The following is a 23,451-nucleotide window of genomic DNA, read 5'->3' as shown; positions in this document are numbered from 1 at the left end:
CTTATATCTAGTCCCATTTCAATTGTTTTTGGGCCAGGACGATACCGGACCAATCGAGATAGATATAAGCTAAACATTCCTGATATTATATAATATGTTTCTCATAATATTATATTATATTATATATATATATATATATATATCAAGCTTTCCGTTTCATGAATCCATCTTTTGGTTCGTTTCTCCTTTATGAATCTATTCCTTCTCTACTTTTTCAGTTTTTTCTTCTTCCATCGTCTCTTATATATATATATATATATATATATTAAAATAAAATCTTGGCTAGTATGGCGGTAACATTTTTATTTTATTTCATTTTATCTATTTGAGATTTTTATTTAAGAGGATTACATATCCCACTCGAATTTGAGATTCCAAAATAAATTGATTGAATTTTATTAACCAATTGAACGAAACGTATCTCAATTTACAGTAGTATTCTCCAATCAACGAGATGCTTATATCTGCAACAAAACTCATTCATATTCTTGCAACCAGCAACATTGCATGTGGGCGTGAGAGAGAGAGAGAGAAATTAATAATAAAATTTATTTTGGGTAAATGAATTATTGTGAGAGGGAACTAATACCCAAAAAGAGAGTAATCCTGCAGGGACCCACATGGATGAAAAGCTTGGAGGACAGAAATGGACAAAAAGAAGCAAAGTTGATGGAGTTTATAATCTGATCGAGGAAGAATAAAGCTGTAGAGTAAGTTCATAACTCCAGTTTTTCTGCCCAAAAAAGCTTTTCATTGGTCACAACTCACAACACACAGATCTATCATGATGTTACTTTTTGTCCTCTAGAGGGCTCACAAATACGTCCACATCCGGTGTGGCCCACAAGTTTTTGGACCTTGTGATCGATTTTTTTAATTAAAAAAGTGGGAATGAGAGAGAATGATGAGGGAACGAATGGGCAATTTGCAAAAATATTTGCATGTGAAGACCAACAGCCACTGTAAATATTGTGGGTTCAAATCTTACGAATCTTTTTAATGGGTGATTTGTAAATATATTTACATGTGATCCGATATATTGAATTTTATTTCAACACTTTGGACATGCAACAGAGTACTTACATGTAAACTCAAATCATATCAACTTGCTTATGTTGGTTGGAAAAAAATGAGTTGGGTTGAATTTGACTCATTTTTATGTTTAGTGGGTTAAATGGATCAATCCACCAACTTATTTAATTTATTTTTGTATGATTTTTTTAAAAATATAAATAAATGATAAGTTCTAAAATGATATTCCAAACATATGAAGAAAAATTCACATCATGCATGTATGATATTGATTTATTCCGTACGATTCATTATAAATCTACTTGTCTTATGAAGTTATCACGCCTAAACACCCTTCATTTTTTTTAATGTTTATATAAATAGTATAGATTAAATGAGCCAATTTTAACGCATTAGAGTTAGTACATTTAGTTTAAGAATTATCTAGTCCTCACAAAAAAATTATTTTTATTTGAATAAGTTTTTTTTCAACTCAAACCAATCTTTATAACATGTTATTCAAATTAATTTATATAATTGAACCCATGTTTTTAACTCTATTACTACATGCCAACAACTAAAAAGGGAGGGCACTTTCCCCACCACTCACTTTTGCCCAAAAAAAAAAAATATTTGAATACAAGGCCACAGAAAACTCCATGCAGAAGAGGTACATAAATTAGGTTATGTTGGATTCCATAAGGGATCTACATCTTAAGGGTGGATGATCAAAAATGATAAAATCTAAATTTTCTTGAGAGGCCTGATGAGCAAGAAAGTCAGCACATCTATTTGCTTCCTCAAACATGTGGTCAAAGGTAATGATCTCGTCCTTCATGATAAAATCTTTGATTTTATTGATGATTTCAGAGAGAGGGTAATTATTAGAGAGATTATGCTACATAAGAGAAAGAGCTTCCATTGAGTCAGAATGAATATTGATGTTAGTGAGTCGTACATTCCAACAAAGCTAAAGACCTTCTAAAATGGCCAATAGTTTTGCTGTGGTACTAGTTTGATAGCCAAGGTATTTAGAGAATCCTTTAATCCAATTACCTTTATCGTCACACATCCTGGGTCAGGAGGTCTCATTGTGCCTCTAATTTCTGGCCATCTTGGTTAAGGGTGTTAACTCTTGATTGGAGCCTCATATCATTGACAACTTGCTGGGTACTAGAAAAAGTAATGTTGACATCCTGGTTGATATCCTCTAAGTAGATCTTTCTATAACATGCCTTCGAATGTTCTAACAAATTTGAGCAAAAATATTTTGCCAGAGGATCCTTCTTATGTTTAGGCTTCCTGCCTTGACTTTTGCATTTCAAATTATCCAATCCTATATAGGAAGGGAAAAGAAAGTATTTAGTTTTGAAGGTTTCACAAGTTTAATCCAAATATTGTGAGCTTCTTTATAATCTCTCAAAATATGAATAGAAGACTCAGGGGAGTTGTATCCAAAAGTACAAGTTAGTTGGAAGAGAGTACTCCCTTCGATATAAATGGAGTTGATTTAGAGTTTGTCTTAAGCCACTTTTCAAAGGAAGTACTTAATTTTTTTATAAGTGGGCCACTTCTAAATTCTAGACTAAATGTTGGCATTAGTTTGTTTCTTATGAGAGACCATATCCTTGTAAGCAGATTTGACAGAGAAGTTCCCATCAGTAGAAGGTCTCCAAACTAAAACATCTTTATTACCTTGAGAATTAGGTGGTTGAACAAGAGCAATATGTTTTAGCACCTCAGGATAGAGATGACGGTTTATGAGGCTAAAATTCCATCCTACTCTAAGGTTATGAAGATCATAAACTCTTGCATGAAGGACATGCTTGGTACTGGGAAAAGCATACTTAACAAGAGGTTCTGAAAAGGAGACCCCTTACTATACTAAAAAGAGATTTGGTCTCCCTTACCAACTTTCTAACTTATATGTTCCATGAATTTATCCCAAACTTTACATATACTATTCCAAGTGTAAGAGAAAGAGCTAGGTTTATAAACCATAGGAATAGTGGGATTAAGATATTTATATTTATCACAAAGGATCCTGACCTATAGTGTAACATCCTAAGTTTTTTAATTAGTAATTATCAGAGTTTCTAAGGATAATTTGGTCAATTTAAATAAATTATTGATTTAACGAGGTTTGTGGGAGACTAATATAGTTTTTAGATCCTTAGACAGTCTTAAAAAAAGGCTAGGGCTATGTTTGATTGAGCCATAGCACGGAAGAGGGTTTAAAATTTTATGGGACTTTTTTATGCCATGAGCTGCGACGAGTGTGTCAATGCGCCACGGTGCATGTATAAAATCTACACTTATCAGATTGTGAATCAAACTTAAAAAATAGAAGAGAGAAAAAATGAACTCGAGAGCAGCAATGAAGAAGGACTTATGGCTGCTAGAGCTTGCTTTCAACATGATTTTAAAGGTCTTTCAAGCTTCATATGCATTGGATAAGCCTTCCTTTCTTCTCCCTCTCCCTCTTTATGTGAAAATATGGACATTTGGAGTAATGAGGGCTTTAATTTCAGTTTTTTGGGTTTAGACTAAACCCATTAGTTTATTTAAGGTCTTAGGGAGTTAAATCAAGCCTCTAACCCTAAGTTTATGAGTTTTATGGTGATTGAGAATTTTTGGTAAGGGTTTAAATAAATCCTAGATATAATTTAAAGATTTTGAGATAATGTGGGATATTGGTTAATGATTTTAATTTGTGAGGAGTTTAATAGGATGGTTAGGGTGTTTGTGAATGGTTGATGTTGTTAAAAAAGGAATTTAAATATTTTAGACACTTAGAACTTAATGAATTTAGAGTTATCTGGAGTGATAATTAATGATTGTTACTTGATTGTATAGATTGAGCATTGCTCGAGCTATATCGTGTGTATAGAACGTGAGGAGTTAATGTTGATCACAGTAACCCTTTTGTGTGACAAATGATTTGTACTATTCGATTATATTATTTAACTGTATGTAAGTAAATATGTTAAATCTATTACCTGAGATTTGATAACCTTGCATATTATGAAATGTGATTTTGTACATAAAAAATCTATTTACAAATGATGAGGATGATGAAAGTTATATATGAATGGGTTGAGAAATTTGAAATATATCTGATATATATATATATATATATTGAGTATGGGCACGATCATGTTAGAGGGTAAAAGTTCACCCGTAGGAAGGAGTAGTAGAAGTCCAAATGACATGTATCTCCTTAGTGTTTAGTGAGGCACGGTGTTGGAGATTTTTTCCTTAGTATCTATGTGGGATACCATATTAGAGAGTAACGCTCCTTAGTATCTATGATGCAGTGTTAGAGTAATGACACCCTGATTCATGTGTAATAGAGGAAAACTGTAGTTCAAAAGTGGGATAGGACCCTTTTAGTTGGGTGATCCTATCACTAAAGGTGAGCTCGGATTATTGTGAATGTGTACTTGGTCCAAGAGCCTATGGTTTTAGTCGGGGTGATATGGAGGCTCAAATGGTAGAATGATCATGCTAATGGTAAAAGATTTATACTGATGAAAAGAGTATGTAGTGATATGCTAAATGTATATTTTGAAGTTTCATAGTTTTACTCTCTTATGGTTGTGCATGTTAATTAATAGTAGTAAATTATTCTGTTATTGAGATATTTATCTTACCCCATGGTTATATTTATAAGGTGAGAGTTGCGGTAGGGGCAAGGGGAAGGAAGGGGCAATTGAAGAGTGAAGAGTGCTGTAGTATAACTCTTCCACTTTCTCTTTTGGGTTTGTAACGAATATTGCCACTATATACTGCTGACATTGGAACATGACTTTATTTTGGAATATTACTTATATGAATTTGTGATAAGTGTATGTATCTTAGTTCAAGATTGATGTTGTGGATTAAATATGTGTGCTTGGCCAAGTTACCATTACAAGTGAAGAAATTGAAGAGATCTATGTGCCAGAATGACTAAGTGACATGTGTATTAGAATTTATTCACCCCTTTTGTGTTGTTGTGAATTGGGATTTTAATGGTCATTTTGAGTATAAATGCTTAATTGTGTGTTATGATTGAATTTTCATGTTGTGTATGGTCCATTTGAGGTGGTCAAAGTATCTATGAGGCTAATGGCAATTGGCATTGTGAGTTGGATACCTTTGTGTGTATTTTAATGTGAAAACAAATCATTTTGAGTTTAGGTGTTCATTTTTTAAATGGATGATTGTTTGAGTGTGAAATGGTTCCATTAGCTAAAGGGCTTAAAGAGCTTCATATGAACACTTGAACCGCTCAAATCAGACATCAGATGGCGAAACAGCGTGCTTCAAAAGTTCAGAGGATTGTCATGATAGTAATTTGCTGTCATGATAGTAGGTGCGCACCGCGGCGCAAGGGGCCTTCAAAGGACTTATCCCTTTGTGCCATCCATCGCAACGGGTGCGACTTGTGTCATGGCAGACGGATCAGAATTTTTGTTTAAAGGCTTGTTTCAGCCTGTTTTGAAGTGATTTAATTTTTATACTTTCATATTTGTTCTAAATTGATTGTTAACCATGGTTTGAGCTAAAATAATATTTTAAAAAGGGTTTTCTTATGATCCCAATGTTTTAAACTAATTATCTTTAAATCCTTGAGTTGTGATAACATCTTTATGGGATTTTATTTAATCCTAGTTATCACAATGATTTGTATGAGTGTTGTCCTGGTAATGTCAAGGCGGACATTACACATAGGCAGTTAGGTTAAGTGATAAGGTCCAAAGTTTCATGATGAATGGAATATTTTGAGCCTTAAGATTTTTAATGCTGAGGCCCCCATTAGATTGCTCCATAGTAACACAATCCTAAGAAAGAAGATGGGGTTTTTTGTGCCCATCAGAAGAGTCCCAAAGAAAATTTCTAGAGCTTCTTTCAAGTTTAGCCAAGACGTTATTAAGTAGCATCATGGTTTGCATGGTGTAGCTAAGGATGGCTAAGAGAATAGAATTTATAAGGACAGCTTTGCTAACGATGTTGAGAAAGCGATTTTTCCAATTAGTAAGGCGAGAGTGAGTTTTGTCGAGTAGAGGGGCAAAGGTAAGTTTAAATGCCCTTTCATTAATTAAAGGGATGCCAAGATATTTGCCAAAGTTTCCTATGAGAGGAATTCCTAATTCAGAATTGATCTAAGTAGCTCTATTAATGATGACATTCCTAAAACAGTAGAGCTTAGATTTCCTAATGTTAACTTTTTGGCCTAAAGCATCACAAAAGTCAGAGAGGCATTATTGGATAATCATTGCTTGGTTAATAGAAGCCTTTGTAAAAAGTAATAAATTATCAGCAAAAAATAAATGAGAAACTGGAGGCCCATTAGTTGTAAGTCTAGTTGGCTTTCAATTATTTTTATCAATGGAACTGAGAATACAGTGGCTAAGACATGCAATGTAAAGGATAAATAAGTAAAGAGATAAAGGGTCTCCTGCCTAATGCCGCGAGAAAGAGAGAATTTATTTTTTGGTTTACTATTTCAAAGAACTCTCATATATGAAGTAGATATGGCAGCTCTAATTAATTTCCTGAAATGGTTATTTAGCCTGATAGAATGAAGAGTATCATCGATAAAGTCCTGTGAGAGTCTGTCAAAGGCTTTCTCAAGACCTACTTTAAGTTCCATAAAACCTTTATTTCTAGTTTTGTTTCTCATGAAGTGAATAATTTCTTAAGTGATAATGATATCGTCACTGCTTTGCCGGCCTTGGATAAAACTATACTAAGAATCCCCAATAGTATTATTCATACACTAATGTAATCAGTTGGAGAGGATCTTTATGATTATTTTGTAGCTGACATGGTAAGAGATATAAGTCGAAAGTCCTTCATATAGGTTGGGTTCTCAATTTTAGGAATAAGCATAATGAAAGTATCATTTATGTTAAAAATGGTGTCCGGATTGATGAAGACCTTTTTGACAAGATCGAAGATGCTGGTTTTAAGGTCATCCTAACAGGTATGAACGAAATCGGCGTTAATACCATTAGGGCCTGGTGCCTTGAAGGCTCCAATATCAAAGGCAAAAGTCTTAATCTCTTCTTCAGTCACCTCCCTATGGATGAATTAGAGTTGAGAGGTGGAGAGGGGTGAAAGCTCTGTCCATAATAAGTATAGGTCTTTCTTGAGTATCTTCCTTGAAGAGATTAGTAAAATAAGAAGCAGCCATGTTTTTCAAAGTATGCTGGTCTTGAATCCAAGTATCATCATCCGCTTTAAGAGATAAGATTTGGTTTCTTTTCCTTTTGATGATAGAGGTGGCATGAAAGTATTTAATATTTCAGTCTCCCCACTTTAACCAGTTGCATTTAGATTTCTGGTACCAAATTAGCTCCTCCTATAAAATAACCTTGTTAAAATATTCCCATAAAGATTTTTCAAGATTTCTAAGAAAATAATTATCATTTTAATTCCTCTGACGATTAATTCATTCCAGTCGATGAAGGATCTTTTTCTCTTTGGAGGGTATGCTACCAATAAAATTTTATTCCATGAGGTGGCAGAGTTAGCAAATTTAATTTTTCCTTCATTCCAATTGTTGTTTTGCTAGGATTCCTTGATTATATAATGAAAAGTATCTTCAAGCATCCATGCTGCATGACATCTCTCTAGTGTTGACCAAGACGGTCTCTATTGTCAAGTTGAATTCTAATAGGTCTATAGTCAGAGCCATATTTAAGGAGATAATAGGTATTGGCTTGATTAAATTTAAGTCTCCACTTTATATTATAAAAGGCCCAATCTAGTCTTTCTTTAACATTTCCTTTTCCCCAAGTGAAACAATCACCTGAAAAGTTTAGATCAAGGAGATTGAAAGAATTGATACAATCTCTAAATTATTTCATGGATCTTCAATTATATCCATTGCCACTATATTTATCTTCACAAGATAAGTAAGCATTAAAATTACCTACAATGAGCCAAGGATCAGAGATATTCTGAGCGAGGGACGTGATGGAGTCCTAAAGAATAGTATAATTATACGAGTTAGGATCACCATAAACACACAAATAAAGATAGGAGTTATTATTTGAATTAAATTTAACCCTGCAATGAAGGATTTGAACGTTAGAGTAAATATAATTAATATTGATAGTATCATTATTCCATAAAATCCAAATATCACTAACATAATCGATAGCTTCAACACAGATCCAATCAGTGAAACCCAATTTTTTAAGAATCTTATTAGCTTTAGAACTACTAGCTTTAGTTTTAATTAGAATAAGAATTTGAGGATTATAAGTATTATTAATTTCTCTTACGTGACCAGGGAAGCTTTTACCACTGGTACCTCTAAAATTCCAGCAAATAATATCCATAAAAGAAGAAAAGGAGTGAATAAACCTAGAAAATGGATAAGACTTTGTGTAACTAAAACTTATCTTCATCTTCACTAAATTCATTATCTTTAAGGTCATCATTGATGTGATTGTTATCAAAATCTTCATTTAACAAGTCATCATCAATGATTTCATCTTCATTACCCTTGAAAGAGAGATCATCTTCATCACCTATATCACATAAGGACTTGTTTTGAATTCCCATGGAAGTATCAATGATCAGTAGAGTTTTTGGTACTATATTGATAGAGATATCAGAATCAAGTGGTTCCCTTAATTCCAAGTTGTCACTCAAATTTGAAGGAGAAAAAAGATTATCATTTGAATTATTATTTACTAAGCCTTACAACCATACTTGATGATTCGAAGAGAAATAAGCTCTAGCTGAAGGTTTAATTATAGGCTTGCTTTTGTCTACTTCAATAGTCTTTTTTAAAGTTCTCAGATCTCTTTTATTCCCTTTCACTATGATATGAATGTGTTTAGTGGGTCCATCGGTTGAAGTTTTATCTGATAAGATTGACTTTGGGCCATCCCAATTGAAACTTGGCCCAACATGAGATGTTATTTTTCCCTTAACCAATCTCAGCACATTCTTGTCTTCTCCAGAGGCATCGACTACCACATCCTTCTCTTCATTTTAGTTTCTCTTGCTTCCTACCAAATCCTTCCTTCTCTATACTTTTCTAACAACTTTAGCTAGGGTTTCGTAGGTGGACCATTGAAGGTAGTCGGATAGCTCGCCTTGCCGTGGTCTTTATGCTCTAGGTCAGTTAGAACATCAAATCTAGATCTATTTTAGTGATTAGATCCTCAACTAACATGAATTTGTCTATTACCCATTTGGTGCTTTGAGTTTCATGCTCAGGTTGGTTGTCAAAATTTCATTCACTCGCTATAAATTTCTTTCAGTTGGTGAGCTTTCGAAGACCCTTTTATAGATCAAACTTCTTTTTCTTTGTTTAGCTAGTTTAATGGGTGACTGGAAGGATTTCAAGTATTGTCTTGGCTTGGTATGTCCAAATCATTCTTGCTCTTCTCCTTCTGTATGTCCTTATTCCTAGGTCTATGTGGGCAAATGTTTTTGTTGTGATCATAACAACCACATCCAAAACAAATAAGATTTAAACTTTCATATTCAACATTGTAGAGTTTATCTTTGATAAGGATTCTTGGCACAAGTTTCTTTTGGAGATTAATTTCTATACTAATTTGAACAAATTTTTCCTTTTCATTTTACCAAGCTCATTTTGAATATTAGCTTTAGAGAATATGTTCATATCAACTTTAAGAGTTTTACCTATACAGTTTTCTATTCTCCCTAGGATTTCTTTATTATACATTGGATGAGAAGATTGTTTAATCTAACCCAAAGAGCTATCTTATCAAGAATATTAGTGTTTAGGTTGAAGCTTAGTACCCAATGCTGGACCAGAATACTGTGGTCAAAAATTATCTATGGACCTCCATTAAGAATGTCTTAATAAGCTGCTTGATCCTTGTAATATCCAAAAAATTTTAACCTGATTTGTTAACTTAATTAGGGTAGTTAGTGAGTTAATGAGGTGTGGCCAGGGGCTTAACTTGGCATAATTGATGTGATTTCAGCCCTAGAAGTGGGGTCCGGATTGAGGTGGACCACCTAGGTAAGGAAAGAGGACAAAAGTGAAGAGTTGTGATCTATGTCACACGCAGTGGCACATGGTTGGTCCGCATAACGCACAGACACAATTTAAACGTAACAGGCTCCTCTGTGCCATACGCCGTGGTGCACGGCTAAAAAATAGATAAATCAGCTCATGAGCTGCGTGAAAACAAAAGAGAGAAAGAGGAGGAAAACGAAGAGCTTGTTTTGGCTCTGCTAGGGAATGACATTTAGTCCCATTGTTGATAGATTGAAACTCCTAAACATCCAAGGTAAGATCATAGTGCCTTCTTCTTACTTTCTCTCCCTCATTTATGATTATCTATGGTAGGATTTGAGTTGAGAGATGGATTTTCGGTCTATAAGAGTATGAGTTCGATTCCATTGGTTAAAGTAAGTTAAATGAGAGTTGTTTAAGGTAGTGGAACACCATATTGATGATTTTGGGAGTGGTTGGTCTATGGGAGCATTGAATGTCCAAAAATTGATGGTATGAGGTAGTTGAGAGAGGTTAATGTACATTAATGATGGTTTAAGGTGTTGTTAATGATAAGGAGCATTAATATAATCTAATGAGCACATTGGGTATGAATAGGTAGTGATTATGAGTTGGTAAAATAGTGTATGAGAAGTTTTATGTTGTTAAAACTTAAAGAGCTAGATGATGATGATATCCTTGTAATTGGGTTGTAGAGAGGTTCGTCTTGACACCTTTCGAGCTTGTTAAAGCTTTGAAAAGTTGATATAGTGAAGGGTAAACCTTTGACCTCTCAAAGGTTTAAGGTAACCAGGGGAAACTTAATTTTTATAGTTGTATATTAATTGTATTGTGAAATGTATTTTATCGTTAATTTGATGATACATGTTGGCAAATACATGATTGTGAAATGGTTTTAGATAAAATAAAACTTTGATTCTACCATCCTTGATGTTTTATGAAATTACTTGTGATTTACTACTATGGGTGGAGAATTGTGATGAAATGTGAGCTAATTATGAGTATATGTGTTATGTAAGTTCATTGTTTGAGAAATGATTGTTAAAATGCATATTATGTGTGAAATATGCATAGTATGATCATTGGCGGGAGTTCGCCTAGGGAGAGGAGTAGATTGGTTGAAATTCACGTAGTATTGGCAATAACCATTGAAATTGAGAACTAGCCTTAGCACTAATCATTGGAATTGAGAGGTAGCTCTTATCCCATGGTTGATTCGGGATTGTCCTACTTGTTTTATGAGGGACTTGAACCTAACTAGTGTCTACCGATTTATGAGATTAGATTAGGGGTATGACACCTCATGGTTATTAGTATTGGGGGAAACCAGATTACATAAGTGAGTGAATTAACCCTGGCCTGGTAGCTCCTCACAATGGAAGGCTGGGTTAGTCCGTGAAGGACGTAGTCATGTGATAGCCACCGATTTCATGTCAGAGGTAATAGGAGGATATAAGGTTGGCATTTGATCTTGCATATAAATCCGACCACATGGTTGTTAGTTTTGTGGTCTGGCACGTATGAAGGGCACATGATTGTTATTTTTGTGACCCTGAGTTATGTTTTTAAAAATAACATGATATAGTGTTTTGTGATAAACTCAGTCACATGGTTGTTAGTTTTGTGAATCGTGGCCTAATGCTATGTGGAATATGTTTTTATGTGCCTATTTATATCTATTTTACAATTAATATGTAACTATAAGGGTTAAGTGAAACGTGATTACTGAGCGGTTGTAATCACCCCTCAATTCTCAATATTTTCAAGGACTAGCTCATTGGATCCAAGTCGGGAAAAACATAGTGAGGTTTAGGATTTATGGAGTAAATCCTCTTTATGCCTCTCTTTAATTGTTTTCATGCGTATTTGTTAATATAATTGCCAACTAGAATTAATTGTCATGTTTAGTGTGCTACTTACATGATTTTGTAATTAACTAGTGTATTCTGTGTCTTGGGTTAGTGAGTTTTTATTGTGAACCCGATGATAGGGTTAAAATACATGTGCAAGTATGAACATATGTATTTTTGAGAAATATGAATGAAATGGTTGATTTTGTGCAACTTTTCCTCCCCCTCTATGTTTTGTGAAAATTAAGGTTGAGTAATGAATTTGTGAAATAAGTGTATTTGACTGCATGTGGTGTGTTGCACAAATCCGCAAGAATCCATTGAGTAGTTGGAGGGTTGGTGTAGGCTATTGGCACTTGTGGTTGAGTTGGGCACCCCATTTGGAAAATTTTGTGAAAATGTGTCAAAATGGGTTTTAGTATCTAACTTTTGATAAAAAATGAATTTAAGTGTGAAACTGGTGCCATTAGCTAGAGTTAGAAGAAAGCTCTGTGTAAATGCCGAAATCACCTCAATCAGACATCGGACGGAGATTTGAGACTCATCGAAAGTTCGCTCCCTATGCTATCAAATGATAACACTGATCTGTCAAATTTCGTGCAATGTGCCGTGGCACATGGCACAGAGAAGACACGCTGTGGCACATGAGACGTAAACCACGGCGCACGTGTCACTCTCTGCACAAAAATGATTTAAGTTCTAAAACTCATTTTATTTGAGTCCTAATTGATTTTCAAACTTCCGCTTTGTTTTTAAAACTCTAATTTTAAGTCTTTAAATTTATGCATGGGTTTTGAAAATGGCAAATTGGGATTCCTTTGAATTAATTTCGAGAAATTCTTCTTTTAAAACCTCAGATAACTATGTTTTAAAGTAATTTGTAGTTTAACCTCAAGGAGATTACAATCCTTGGTTCTAATTATGTAATAGCCAATAACCAAATTGATGAGTTCAAAATCTTTAATTTGCCATATCTTTGCTAATATGAGCTTGAGAGATTTAGGATTAAACTGAATACCCAATGTTTTAATGACCAGAGCATCCATCCAGGGTTTGCATATTTTCTTCCTTTCCTCATCTGAAATCTAGGTGCTAGGGTAGTGGTCCATCAATTTCTTAGTATACTCTAAGGGAGTCCACTTTTGTTCCAATTCCTTAGCTAATGTGTCAGTGATGTATTTAGTGTCACTCCCCTCATTAATCCCATAACACCTATTATAGCCTATTAAGGAATCTTTGAAAGAAATGGGAGCTTTAAATGCTTTAATATCTTGAATCAGATTATCTTTGCTTGGGTTGCCTACTTTGTCATGGATAGTCTTAGATTGTATGTCCATAGGATGAACCTCATTCTGTTTGAATACGGGTCCTTTGTCTATCATTTCGTCATCCACCTTGGAGGCATTCCAGTTGATCAGATCAACTTCTCCTTTGGATGCAGGTGGATCCATGATAGCATCTTGAGATGAAGAGGCAGAGAAGATGAAGTTGGTGTTAAGACCAGGCTTAGAGTTCATCAAGACTTTGAGAGCTTTTCTGAGAGCAGTTTCCTTGCTAATAGAAATTTTAGTTGATCGCAATTTCCTCATTTTCTTCCTCAAAAAAAAAAAAAAAAACCATTTTAAGTCATGTAAATTTTATCTTTCTTCACCCGTTTCACTCTTGCTCCCACGACACAAAGTCTTGGGTCTGCCATTGGCTTTTAGTGCAATTTTTGACTTAGAAACTGTTTAGACTGAGTTATGGGTATCTTAAAACAAATTGTGGAGCAATTTAGCAAAAATCTTTCGAGATCAGTGCAACGTTCTCTCTCTCTCTCTCTCTTCTCTTCTCTCTTTTTGTTGGTTTCAATAATCAACCTTAGGTTTAAAAAAAGGCCTCCTGACTTGCACGAACAATTTATTTAACTTTGCAGGAACAGAAGAATCAATCTTACTTCCTTTGTTGGAACAGAAAATGTCAAAAACATGTTTAAGTTAGACAAAGTAGCTTTCAAGTTTAAAACGCAGCTTATGATCAATTTAAAGATGGTGGTTTAAGAAGTCCCTCTGTTTTAGAGAGATGTTCTCTTATATTCACACATTAATAGAAATGCTAAGGTTAAGAAACATGACAAATGTCATTATAGAATTGGAGGATGATATCGTCTGTTTGGATAGAAAAACTATAATAATAAGTTGTTGACTATGATTGGTCATGACATGATCTGATGATCCTAGAATTTAGATCGTTCCATTTGGCATATTTGGTAGATGAGGAAGGCAATTTCTTCTTTCTTCCTCCTTTAAGATTCTTTTCTTTTATTTAGTTATCACTAAAATAGCTTGATTTCTAAATTAAAGAGGAATATTTATAAATTAATATTTCTCTAAATCAAATCTCTGAAGTTTTAGAAGTCATTAGAGAGTAATTTTCTTATTTACTTTTTAAACACCAACAATAACACTTCATTCTTTATATAAAACACGCAAATTCAAAAATTTTAAAAATATTAAAATTTAGATAAGCCATTTCCATATTTCTTTATCTAGATACAGAACACAATAACAAATATAAAAAGCCTTATCTCATTAGGTGGAGTTGGTTATATAAATTGTACGACATCATTTTACTCTATCATTTATTAAATATAGAACACAAGTGTCTTCTCTCCTGTTTCGTGCATTACGCCCCTTGTATACACACCTAACTGACAAATGCAAAAGAAAACTTTCAAGTACATAACTTCAATCACTTTTGGATTACCTTAAATTATTTTAGCACTCTCCCTTGTATGACTTTTCAGTTCGTTTTAAATAAAGCTTCATAACAGAACTACTAATGATGCAAATGACAAGAATAAATTTAGAATCATCAAGAAAGTGATGGTCAAATTTAAGCGAATCACTCTAAATGGATTGCCTGTGGTGTGTGTGTGTGCTGCCATTTCAGACGAAAACTAACTCAAGGGAACAAGCTTTATACTGTAGATGAGAGAAAGACAATGTTCTTGATGACTGTACATAGAATGGGATAATGCCCAAGAATATACTCTTACAGGATACTTGGATACAAGAAAACTGTGTCCTTCTTGAAGTAAGCCTCTCTCAGCTAGAGCTTCATCAGAAATTACCAGACTCAAGCTGAAGAGGCAAATTACTGCTGGAGATGGAAGCCAAGCCAAGCGAATATTAGCCCTTCTCCCAGTTTTGACTTGTCTTTATATATCCTTCAATCCCATACTTCTGGTAGACTGGGGCTTGATTCTTCTCCCACCATCGCTCGGCTTCCTTCTCAGAAAATTGTTTTCGGCTGCATGGCACAGATGCCAATAATGGAGTTTCAGATCATGATGTGTTAGGTAGGGAGCCAGAAAGATATTGATGATAAGTTCATCAAAAAGATATGTGTAAGCATGTCAAGAACACTTTTAATAGTAACTCATCTGTCTCATGCTAACAAGTTTATTCATTAACTCAGTTGGTCTATCAACTGATCAATGAGGAAGGATCGAAGAGAAAGACACGAAAATCATGCAGAACCTTAATCACAGGAGTATAAAAAGTTCAAAATTACAAGCAGCCAGAAAAGTGGACATTTGGTGACAATTTCTGAGGTTCTTAGATAAACCCAAGTAGACCAAAGCAATAGTAAACAGTCAAGTAAGCATTTTGAAACTTGTTTTTGTAATCCACAGCCTCATATGCTGTTGCTGAAGTTTAGGCACAGATCATCAATATCTGCCTCCAACTTTAACGGGTGTTTGTGTCAGTTTGCGTATGTGTGTGTATCAAAATGCCACTAAATTTCTTACACTTAACGTGCCTGTTAGAATGAAATAACCAAGAATAGAATTACCTGAATCTCACTCTCTTCAGGCCCTTCTGCCCGCATGGCAAGGTAATTAAAGTGATGTAGACACCAGGCTCATACTGTTCTACCCATTCAACTTTCAATCCCTCAGAGCTATCTTCATGAGATTCTGCTTTAGTTAACTGAGAATCCTCCTTTGATCTATCACTTTTAAGGATCATACTTCTTGCAAGTTTGGATTTTAACGAGCCAGAGAATACTATAGGGGAATTCGATAGACTATCCACATTACGATCCTTCGGAGAATTGATATCTGTACGAATGGGTGTTAAATTCGAGAGATATTCCTGTATCCCAAGCTTTCCTTCTTGTCCAGGAACGGTTTTATCTGATACCGTTTGCAGCTGCAAAAGCTATATTTATATAAATTACATATTACAAGGACAACAAGGTCACACCACAAAGACAAACTAACTAAATTACATTGTTTGCTGCAGAAAAGAAAATCTTAATGGTCTCACTTGATCATAAATGGCCATGTTGTGTTAAAGTAATTGTTTATCACTTTATCTACAGAGGTTCAAATGGAGGAACTTCTATGAAAACATCAACATATCCATACGAGTAGGTTGATTGATAATTTTATTTCCCTACTTTGTATTTTTTGAAAAGATCAATTTGAACTAAATTATAACTTTGGAAAATGAAGACCTGGTGATGAAGCTAGAACCTTAAGTAATATGAATATATGGTTCAACCATCATGTATTTTTTTACCATTTCCAGATATTATAATCAGGAACCTATAATAATGAAAGTAACAAGACCTATAAAAACGCTGTAGAGAAATAACTTACCCTTAGTACCAATGCTTTTATGACCTCTTTCGCTGCCTTGCACTTTGCAGCCTCCTCCTTCGCCAAGAGCCAAGTCTCCTCAATTTTTTTATGACATTCTTGTAACTTACGGTTTCCAATCTCACATTGCTCTTCAAGGATTCTAGCCTAATAAAAGATGTGAATTAGCACCATTTGGGGATGAACTCAGCTTTTAAATACGCAGATAGAAAGCTGTAACAGATGAAGCATAACAAGGAAGGAATTTGATGAACTGGCAAACATACCAAAATAAACAATTTGGAGTCACTTACCTCAGCTCTCAGCCTCTGAACTTCTTCGATCAATGTGTTACCAGAGATTGTAGTATCTTTCTCTCCATACAAGTTGTTGGATAAAGTAGACTCTAAATTCACCGAAGTAAGAGAACCTAGTTTATTTCTAAATGATGAAACAGAATTTTCTGTACAATTTTTAAACAGGGCAGGGCATGGAACTTGCCCCCATTTTGGCACTCCACCAAACACACAAGAAATATTTTCTAAATTATGCTGGCTTTCTTGTTGGATTTTCCAGTCCTTTCTTCCACCTGGCACGCTTCTTTTGTAGCATGATTGACTGAGAGACAACAGTGGACCCTGTGTCACAGTTGTCTCTCCTCTATCTTCTGTAAAATCAGGAAACTTGTTCTGATTCTTCAGAAGCTTCTGAGTGCTGTAGTTTTTGGAACTTGATGCCACAACAGAAGGTGTACTTCCAAGCTGTTTATTGAAGCATTGGTCACAAACCCGAAAAGCTTTGCTCTTGTTTGGTGCTAGAGCTGCGTTGGTAATCCTTTTGCTACTACATGGATGACAATAAAGGAGACCACAATTATAGCAGTTATGCTTCTTCCTTGTAAATCCAAAAGGTAATTTACAACCACTACAAACTGACTGGTCACTAATAGAAATTGGTTTGTGTAAACAGATAGCAGCTGTGCTGCTTGGTCCACAAGTGATACTCTCAACCTGCCTGTCTCCTAGAGCCACAACAAAAGATGGTGAATATCTATCTTCAGTGTCACCTAGCCCTAACTGTCCATTTGCACCCTTTCCCCATGTATAGACACTCCTGGAAGATGTCAAGACAGCAACATGATGTGAACCTGATGATATCTCTTTAACAAACTCCTGTTTAAGCAGTCCTTCAACAATTGTCACTGATTTATCCTTGGCACGTGGATTTCCTAGCTGTCCATGCATTGCACTTCCCATTGTGAAAACTTTACCCATATTAGTAAGTGCTACAGTCAACATTCTTCCACAAGATACTTGAACAAAATCATAATCCAAAAGTTGAGAAACACAGGTTGGCAAGAGCTTTCTTCCATTGTCAGCATGCCCAAGCATCCCTTTCTCTCCATCACCCCAAGTGAACAGCTTACCAGTGTTATACCTAAAGCGGTCAACCATGACTTCAACAATTGCTGCTGTGTGCCATGATCCACAAGCAACAAACCTCACCCATAGACCCTTGAGAGATTCAACTTCTTTTGGTTGGGAAATGCTCTTAGAGTTCCCATGCCCAAGAGCTCCAAATGTCCCATCCCCATATGTAAATAGGCGTCCACAAGATGAGACAATTGCTGTATGCCATTCCCCACAAGTGACATGTGATATAATAATACCATCTAAAGGACCAGAGAGTTTTTGTGGTATCCATTGAGTTTTGAATTCCCCTTTACCAAACTGATCTGCAACCCAACCATCATTCCCCCATGCATATACTTCTCCAGAATCTGTTAAAGCACACGTATGATACTGCCCGCAGGAAACATCTTTCACATGGACCCCATTAAGAGAATCAACGATTTTGGGTGAGGTTATATCTATATCAATTTTGAGCCCCAGCCTTCCTCCTTTCCCCTCACCCCAGCTTAACACTTCACCTTGTTTTGTAACAAGTGCAGCATGTTTTTCTCCTAATGCTATGTTTTCTACATCTAACATCATGGTAGATTCTAGTAACTTTGGCAATAGCACATGTGCTCCCTGTTGTTCGACAAGCTGATCATTCCCACTCCCAGCAATTCCGACAATCCCCCCACCCCAGATCAAGACATCTTTCAATATATTTCTATTTGCTACACGTGGAGAGGTAGCAGGGACAAGATACCTATAGGGCAAATCCTTCTGATATTCTGTGTCAGCACATGTTGATCTACTCTTGCTAAGAATATCTGGATTGATATATGGAGAATTTGGAACTGAATTGTCAACTGCCCTCTGAGCATCAGACGGGAAGGACTCTGATGAATAAAAGCTATCACAGGTATATGATAAGCCATCAGAAAAGCACCTCTCTGAAAGTGACAAAGTAGGACTTGCACATACGCTGTGTACCTTCCAAAGGACAACAATTGGCAGTCAAAATTAAGGTGGAAACTGCATAGTCATACCACATTTCTAAGACCTAATTTATTGCTGCCATTTTTATTTCAAAAGATAGCGTATGATGAAAGTAAGAAAAGGAGATAAAAATACATGAAACTTACCTGTTCCATGGTATGCATCATTGACATATTTATATGATTGGTACAGTATGCATTCCTACTACTCAGACACAATAGAGACTCTAGAAAGACAAAATTTCTCTGGTCTCTTCCATAAGAAAATCATATGCATTTAATATTCCAAGAATGATACAGCAGGAAAAAAAAAACAAAGAAAGATTCGTACACAATGAAAAACCTTTATTATCATCAAGTATAACTAGCATATAGCATTAATATCTTTAACTTGTGGTCTGAACCCACATTCAATCATTTGAAGAGTAATAATGATAATATCAAGGAAAAGGTCAATTTGATTTTTCATTTAATACCTTGACTAAAGCATAAAAGAGCAGACTCATTTAAAAACCTGAGCCTGCACGCACGCACGCAAGCAACAAAATCAAGGCAATGATGTTTTTTAATTAAAAAAAAAAACACTTCTAAGATGTTACTTACAAAATTGACCTTTTTCCAAAGGATATGAAAGGAAAGAAGTTTGAACTTTAGGGAAAAAGTAATGGAGCAGATTTATGAAACCTTTGTGAACTCAGCAGTATCCTCTAGAAGACCAAGGTTTTTCTTTCTTCGTAAGATTCCAGCTGGACTACTAACACAACTCTGTATACCTTTGCAGCTTCTTAAACTACTAAAAGGTCTTGGGTATTGGGACTGAGAAATTATAGCTTTCAAGCCCATAAACCAAGAAGTAGCCTGTGTTTTGTCCTTGCAAATCTAGTTGAAGAGATAAATTTGAAGAGGAAAGAAACAAGAATTAGAATTTTTTTAAAAATGCATGAATGTGTCTGTACAAAGCAAAAGCACCTTACCAGATCAAGTGAGCGTTCACCATTAGCATAAATTAGGGAAAATGAATGGCACTCCTTCCCATTTTGATTTAGCTTTTGGGACTTTATCTGAAGCGGAGAGTAATTGATTAGACAAAAAAAAGTACGTTCTTTTTATTTACCTTCCAAGGCTTTAGACTTGTGTGGACAGTGCAATGAGTGAGAAGGTATTAATGTTTGTTTCATACATTTCCCTCTCCTTGAACAACTTTTGTGACTGAACTCAACCGCAAGTGTTTTTCCTGCTGTCCAGAGTACCAAATCAAAATTTTCTCATCCTGAAATTAGGGGAAAGGACATTTTATAATAACCTTAGCATAATAGACAGAAGAAATAACAGAAATAAATAGAATTATGTACAGGTATATATTTGTGCTTGTGCAACATTTACTGTCAAGGGCAATACAGTCAAGCACCATCGAAGTAACATTTGACAGCAAACAAGCTCAAAAATCAGAGAAAAAATATAATTTCTCATTAATTTTCTTAATTACCTTCCACCCCAAATTTGAACACTCTTCTTTCATTATTTTTTTTTTTTTGGTTACAAAAGGAAGATTTAAATCCAGAACGCTACCTACACTCCACCTAACCTTGTTTACAAATCATATGGAAACAACATTTGGGTCATTTCTCATGTCCACTGTTTAGGCACAAATGCAGGAGAAGTGCTGAGACCTTGCTAGGCAATCAACCTTTAGAAGTTCCTGCTACAAATCTTTGAAATTAGCATGTTATTTATCAATTTCTTAGTACCACATTTTCCATGTCAAGCACATAGCACAATTGTTTGTTAATTAAGATAAGCCATCTTGCATGTTGCAATTTTGCAATATATTTTCATGTCTTCCATTAAGAAGATAGTAAACTACCCTGATTACTTTGCAAGGCCAAATTTTAATACATAATACAATATAAAAGATAATTTAGATGGCGAAATGGCTTAAAATTACTCATGTTATGGAAGCTATTACTATAACTCATGATTTATTGTACTACCAACTTTTGTCATGCTTGAAAAGAAGAGAACATTCTTATCTGCATTCCATTTCTATGAAAGAACAAATTGACCTATACGATGAAATAAGCCTTCTTTCCCTGTTCCTTTTTCCTTTTAAGGATGATGAAAGGTCCACAGAGTTCTAAAAAAAAACCTCTATCCTAGTTGAAGCATTTGTTGTTTTCTATGAAGGGAGAAAAAAGAGGATGTAAGAAACAGACAGTGTCAACTGAATTCTTCGTTTTAAATGAGCTATCTTGTACAACACATATTCTGGAGTCCGCATCATGCACAATTGCAACTGACTGAAAAGGGAATATTGAAAAAAAAAAAAAGTAGTATTATACATGTCAACCTCAGTTGAAAAAGTTTTCACTTTTGAGATCAGCATATGAATGTAGTAAAATTTTACATAGAATGAGTATTCAAATGAAGAGACACCATACAAAAATACAATGACAGAATATGTAGTTAGTGGCAAGATTTTGTGGGAGAAACATTTAGGAAAAAATATCATAGAGCAGCTTCAGACAATCATGTGGTGCTTTAGCTTCTAATTCCAAAAGTAGCATTCATATGGCTGATCTAGAGAACAAATATAACATGAACAAGCCAACTCATTTACTTAGATATATCCTCAGATAAGGTACTTTTTGATGAAAGAACAGTTCATTTGTACTGAGCTAGTGTTTTTTAAAAAAAAAAAAAACCTCACCGGTAGGGAATGAGCAAAATGAAATTTTAAATAACTCTCATCTCACATATTTCCTCACCTGAGAAAGTCTGAAAGGGCAGAGCTTCGGCTTTCCTCTGCGTCCACACTTCAGTAAGTGTGCACCTTTCTTTATAGATACAATTGCCTGAAAAGAGTTTTACATGCCAAATTTTCAGTAGTGGAAAAGGACACCAATTTTCTTCCGAAGGTAAATTAACAGTAGAAAAGATTCCGGCAGGGAAATACAAAACTAAAGTCCAAATATTAGTCACTTTGACGATCTTGGATTCCATTACATAAAAATACTAAAATTCTGGCTTCCATAATAGAATGGACAGTCACACAAACAGATTCGCAGACTCAGACATACCAATAAGCATGTACGGATATGTGTATGTATCTGTATCTGTATGACTGCATGTAATAGGGAGAAAATTAGACTGAAATACTGAATAGAATTGAGATCGCCAATACATCGATGTATGTTTTGAGATTCTCTAATTCTCACAGAATATAAGTCAGAGAAAATTACATTAATCAGAATAACGAACGATTAAAGATTTTCTCATGGCTCTTACGTAAGGAAAAGAAAATGACTTTATCACTAATCACTGACATAAAATCAATTATATATGTGATTCAAAAATAGTAAACATATTTTCCCGGAAAACAAAACAGAAACAAAAGGCGCCGATCGATCCCATGCATGTTCTGAAAGTTAGTAAATGATGAAATCATTTCAACGATGTGTGTTTAAAAGAAAATGAAACAATACTGTAAATGAAATAGTTATTAGCTAGAGAATGAGAAACTCAGTTAAAACGGCAAAAAAAATTGAACGGGAACATAAAGAGCCGAGAAGAGACGAATTTTGAATTTTGAATGGAAACCCAGCGATTACATTACAAAATTGGGACCCCCATTTGTAGTTTAGGCATATTGCAGAGAAAAAAACACCCCACAATCCTTTTGTCAAACAGCTGAAAATCACAGAAAGAAAGAATTGAAACTGAACACTGCGAAATTTGAAATCGTGTCAAGTGAGAAGCAAAGTTCCAGAAATGTGAGTGACCTGTTCAACTACTCTGTCAAATGGGACTGTTGTTGATATTGTGAACGAGTCTTCTCGCATTGTCATCTTATAGTTTCATGGAAAGAGAGAGGGAATTAATGGCAGAGCGACAAAACGAAAGAAAACAGTGAGAATCCTTCCTTGGGTTTCCCAACAGAAGAACTCAGAAGATCGATGGCTTCTTCAAGTTTCATTCACTCATGCCCATCCCTCTCTAAGCAAACACTGAAACACAGCATTATTAAACATGATTGGCACTTGGCAGAATGAGAGAGAAGAAGTTGGGGTCCGTTCCTTTTAGGGGTTGGACGAGTAATGAAATGCTGCTTGCTGCTGGCGAACCTGTCGTTGTTTGCTTGCTTTCTTTTCTTCCTTCACCGTGTGGGTCTGTGTTCTCTTCTCACTTCGTAAGCCGTGCAATTCACAGAGAGCGTGTTTATGAGAAAATTCAGAACCAACCAAAGTCCATATGCACGTGTGCACCACATCACATGCTCTTCTCTCTGCTTTCTCTTTTCGTCACTATAAAAAGAAATGGCCCTAATACTATAAACCACCACATGCTCATATTGCCCTTTCCTTCCCCTCTCAATTTTTTTTTGAATAAAAGATTTTTTTTTCTCCCATTTGTTTTGATGCTCTTGCTTGGTATTGAAAATATAGTCGATAGACTCAATTAAACAAGTAAATTATTAAACTAGTGACTATAGTTCAATGAAATGTTTTATTTATAATCAATTTAATTTTGATTTAATATAATTTGATCATTAACTTTTGAACTAGTGTATTAATCAATT

General features: G+C 35.0%; 1 protein-coding gene across 2 annotated transcripts; it reads right to left on the bottom strand.

The window, feature by feature from the left end:
• Window positions 1-14,798: 14,798 nt before the first annotated feature.
• On the bottom strand, window positions 14,799-23,154 carry LOC129301174 (PH, RCC1 and FYVE domains-containing protein 1). Of its 2 annotated transcripts, none has more exons than XM_054939751.1 (9): window positions 22,655-23,154; window positions 21,641-21,727; window positions 20,056-20,145; window positions 19,850-19,936; window positions 19,560-19,754; window positions 16,801-18,870; window positions 16,508-16,654; window positions 15,697-16,064; window positions 14,799-15,150 (listed from the first exon to the last, which is right to left on the bottom strand). In XM_054939751.1, exons 1-9 carry the CDS (start codon window positions 22,718-22,720, stop codon window positions 15,030-15,032), a joined length of 3,231 nt encoding a protein of 1,076 aa, XP_054795726.1. In that variant the 5' UTR covers window positions 22,721-23,154; the 3' UTR covers window positions 14,799-15,029. The 2 variants fall into 2 exon arrangements, with proteins under 2 accessions (XP_054795726.1, XP_054795734.1); XM_054939759.1 differs by having other exon boundaries at window positions 15,697-16,055; window positions 22,655-23,153.
• Between the last annotated feature and the right edge of the window lie 297 nt (window positions 23,155-23,451).

Source organism: Prosopis cineraria, unplaced genomic scaffold, assembly GCF_029017545.1.
Source record: "Prosopis cineraria cultivar Desert tree isolate PC_DT_omini unplaced genomic scaffold, ASM2901754v1 PC2, whole genome shotgun sequence".
Lineage (NCBI taxonomy): Eukaryota > Viridiplantae > Streptophyta > Magnoliopsida > Fabales > Fabaceae > Prosopis > Prosopis cineraria.
Note: the sequence above shows the minus strand (reverse complement) of the source record. Positions and strands in the feature narration are given on the sequence as shown.

What these genes read in the sequence shown, in the direction of transcription:
- LOC129301174 (XM_054939751.1), bottom strand. Translation starts at nt 22,720, where the DNA reads ATGACAATGCGAGAAGACTCGTTCACAATATCAACAACAGTCCCATTT. An exon ending in ATACTGCTGAGTTCACAAAG is followed by an intron (nt 18,871 to 19,559) that starts GTTTCATAAATC and finishes GTCCTTTGGAAG; the next exon opens with GTACACAGCGTATGTGCAAG. An exon ending in TAAAAGCATTGGTACTAAGG is followed by an intron (nt 16,065 to 16,507) that starts GTAAGTTATTTC and finishes ATATAAATATAG; the next exon opens with CTTTTGCAGCTGCAAACGGT.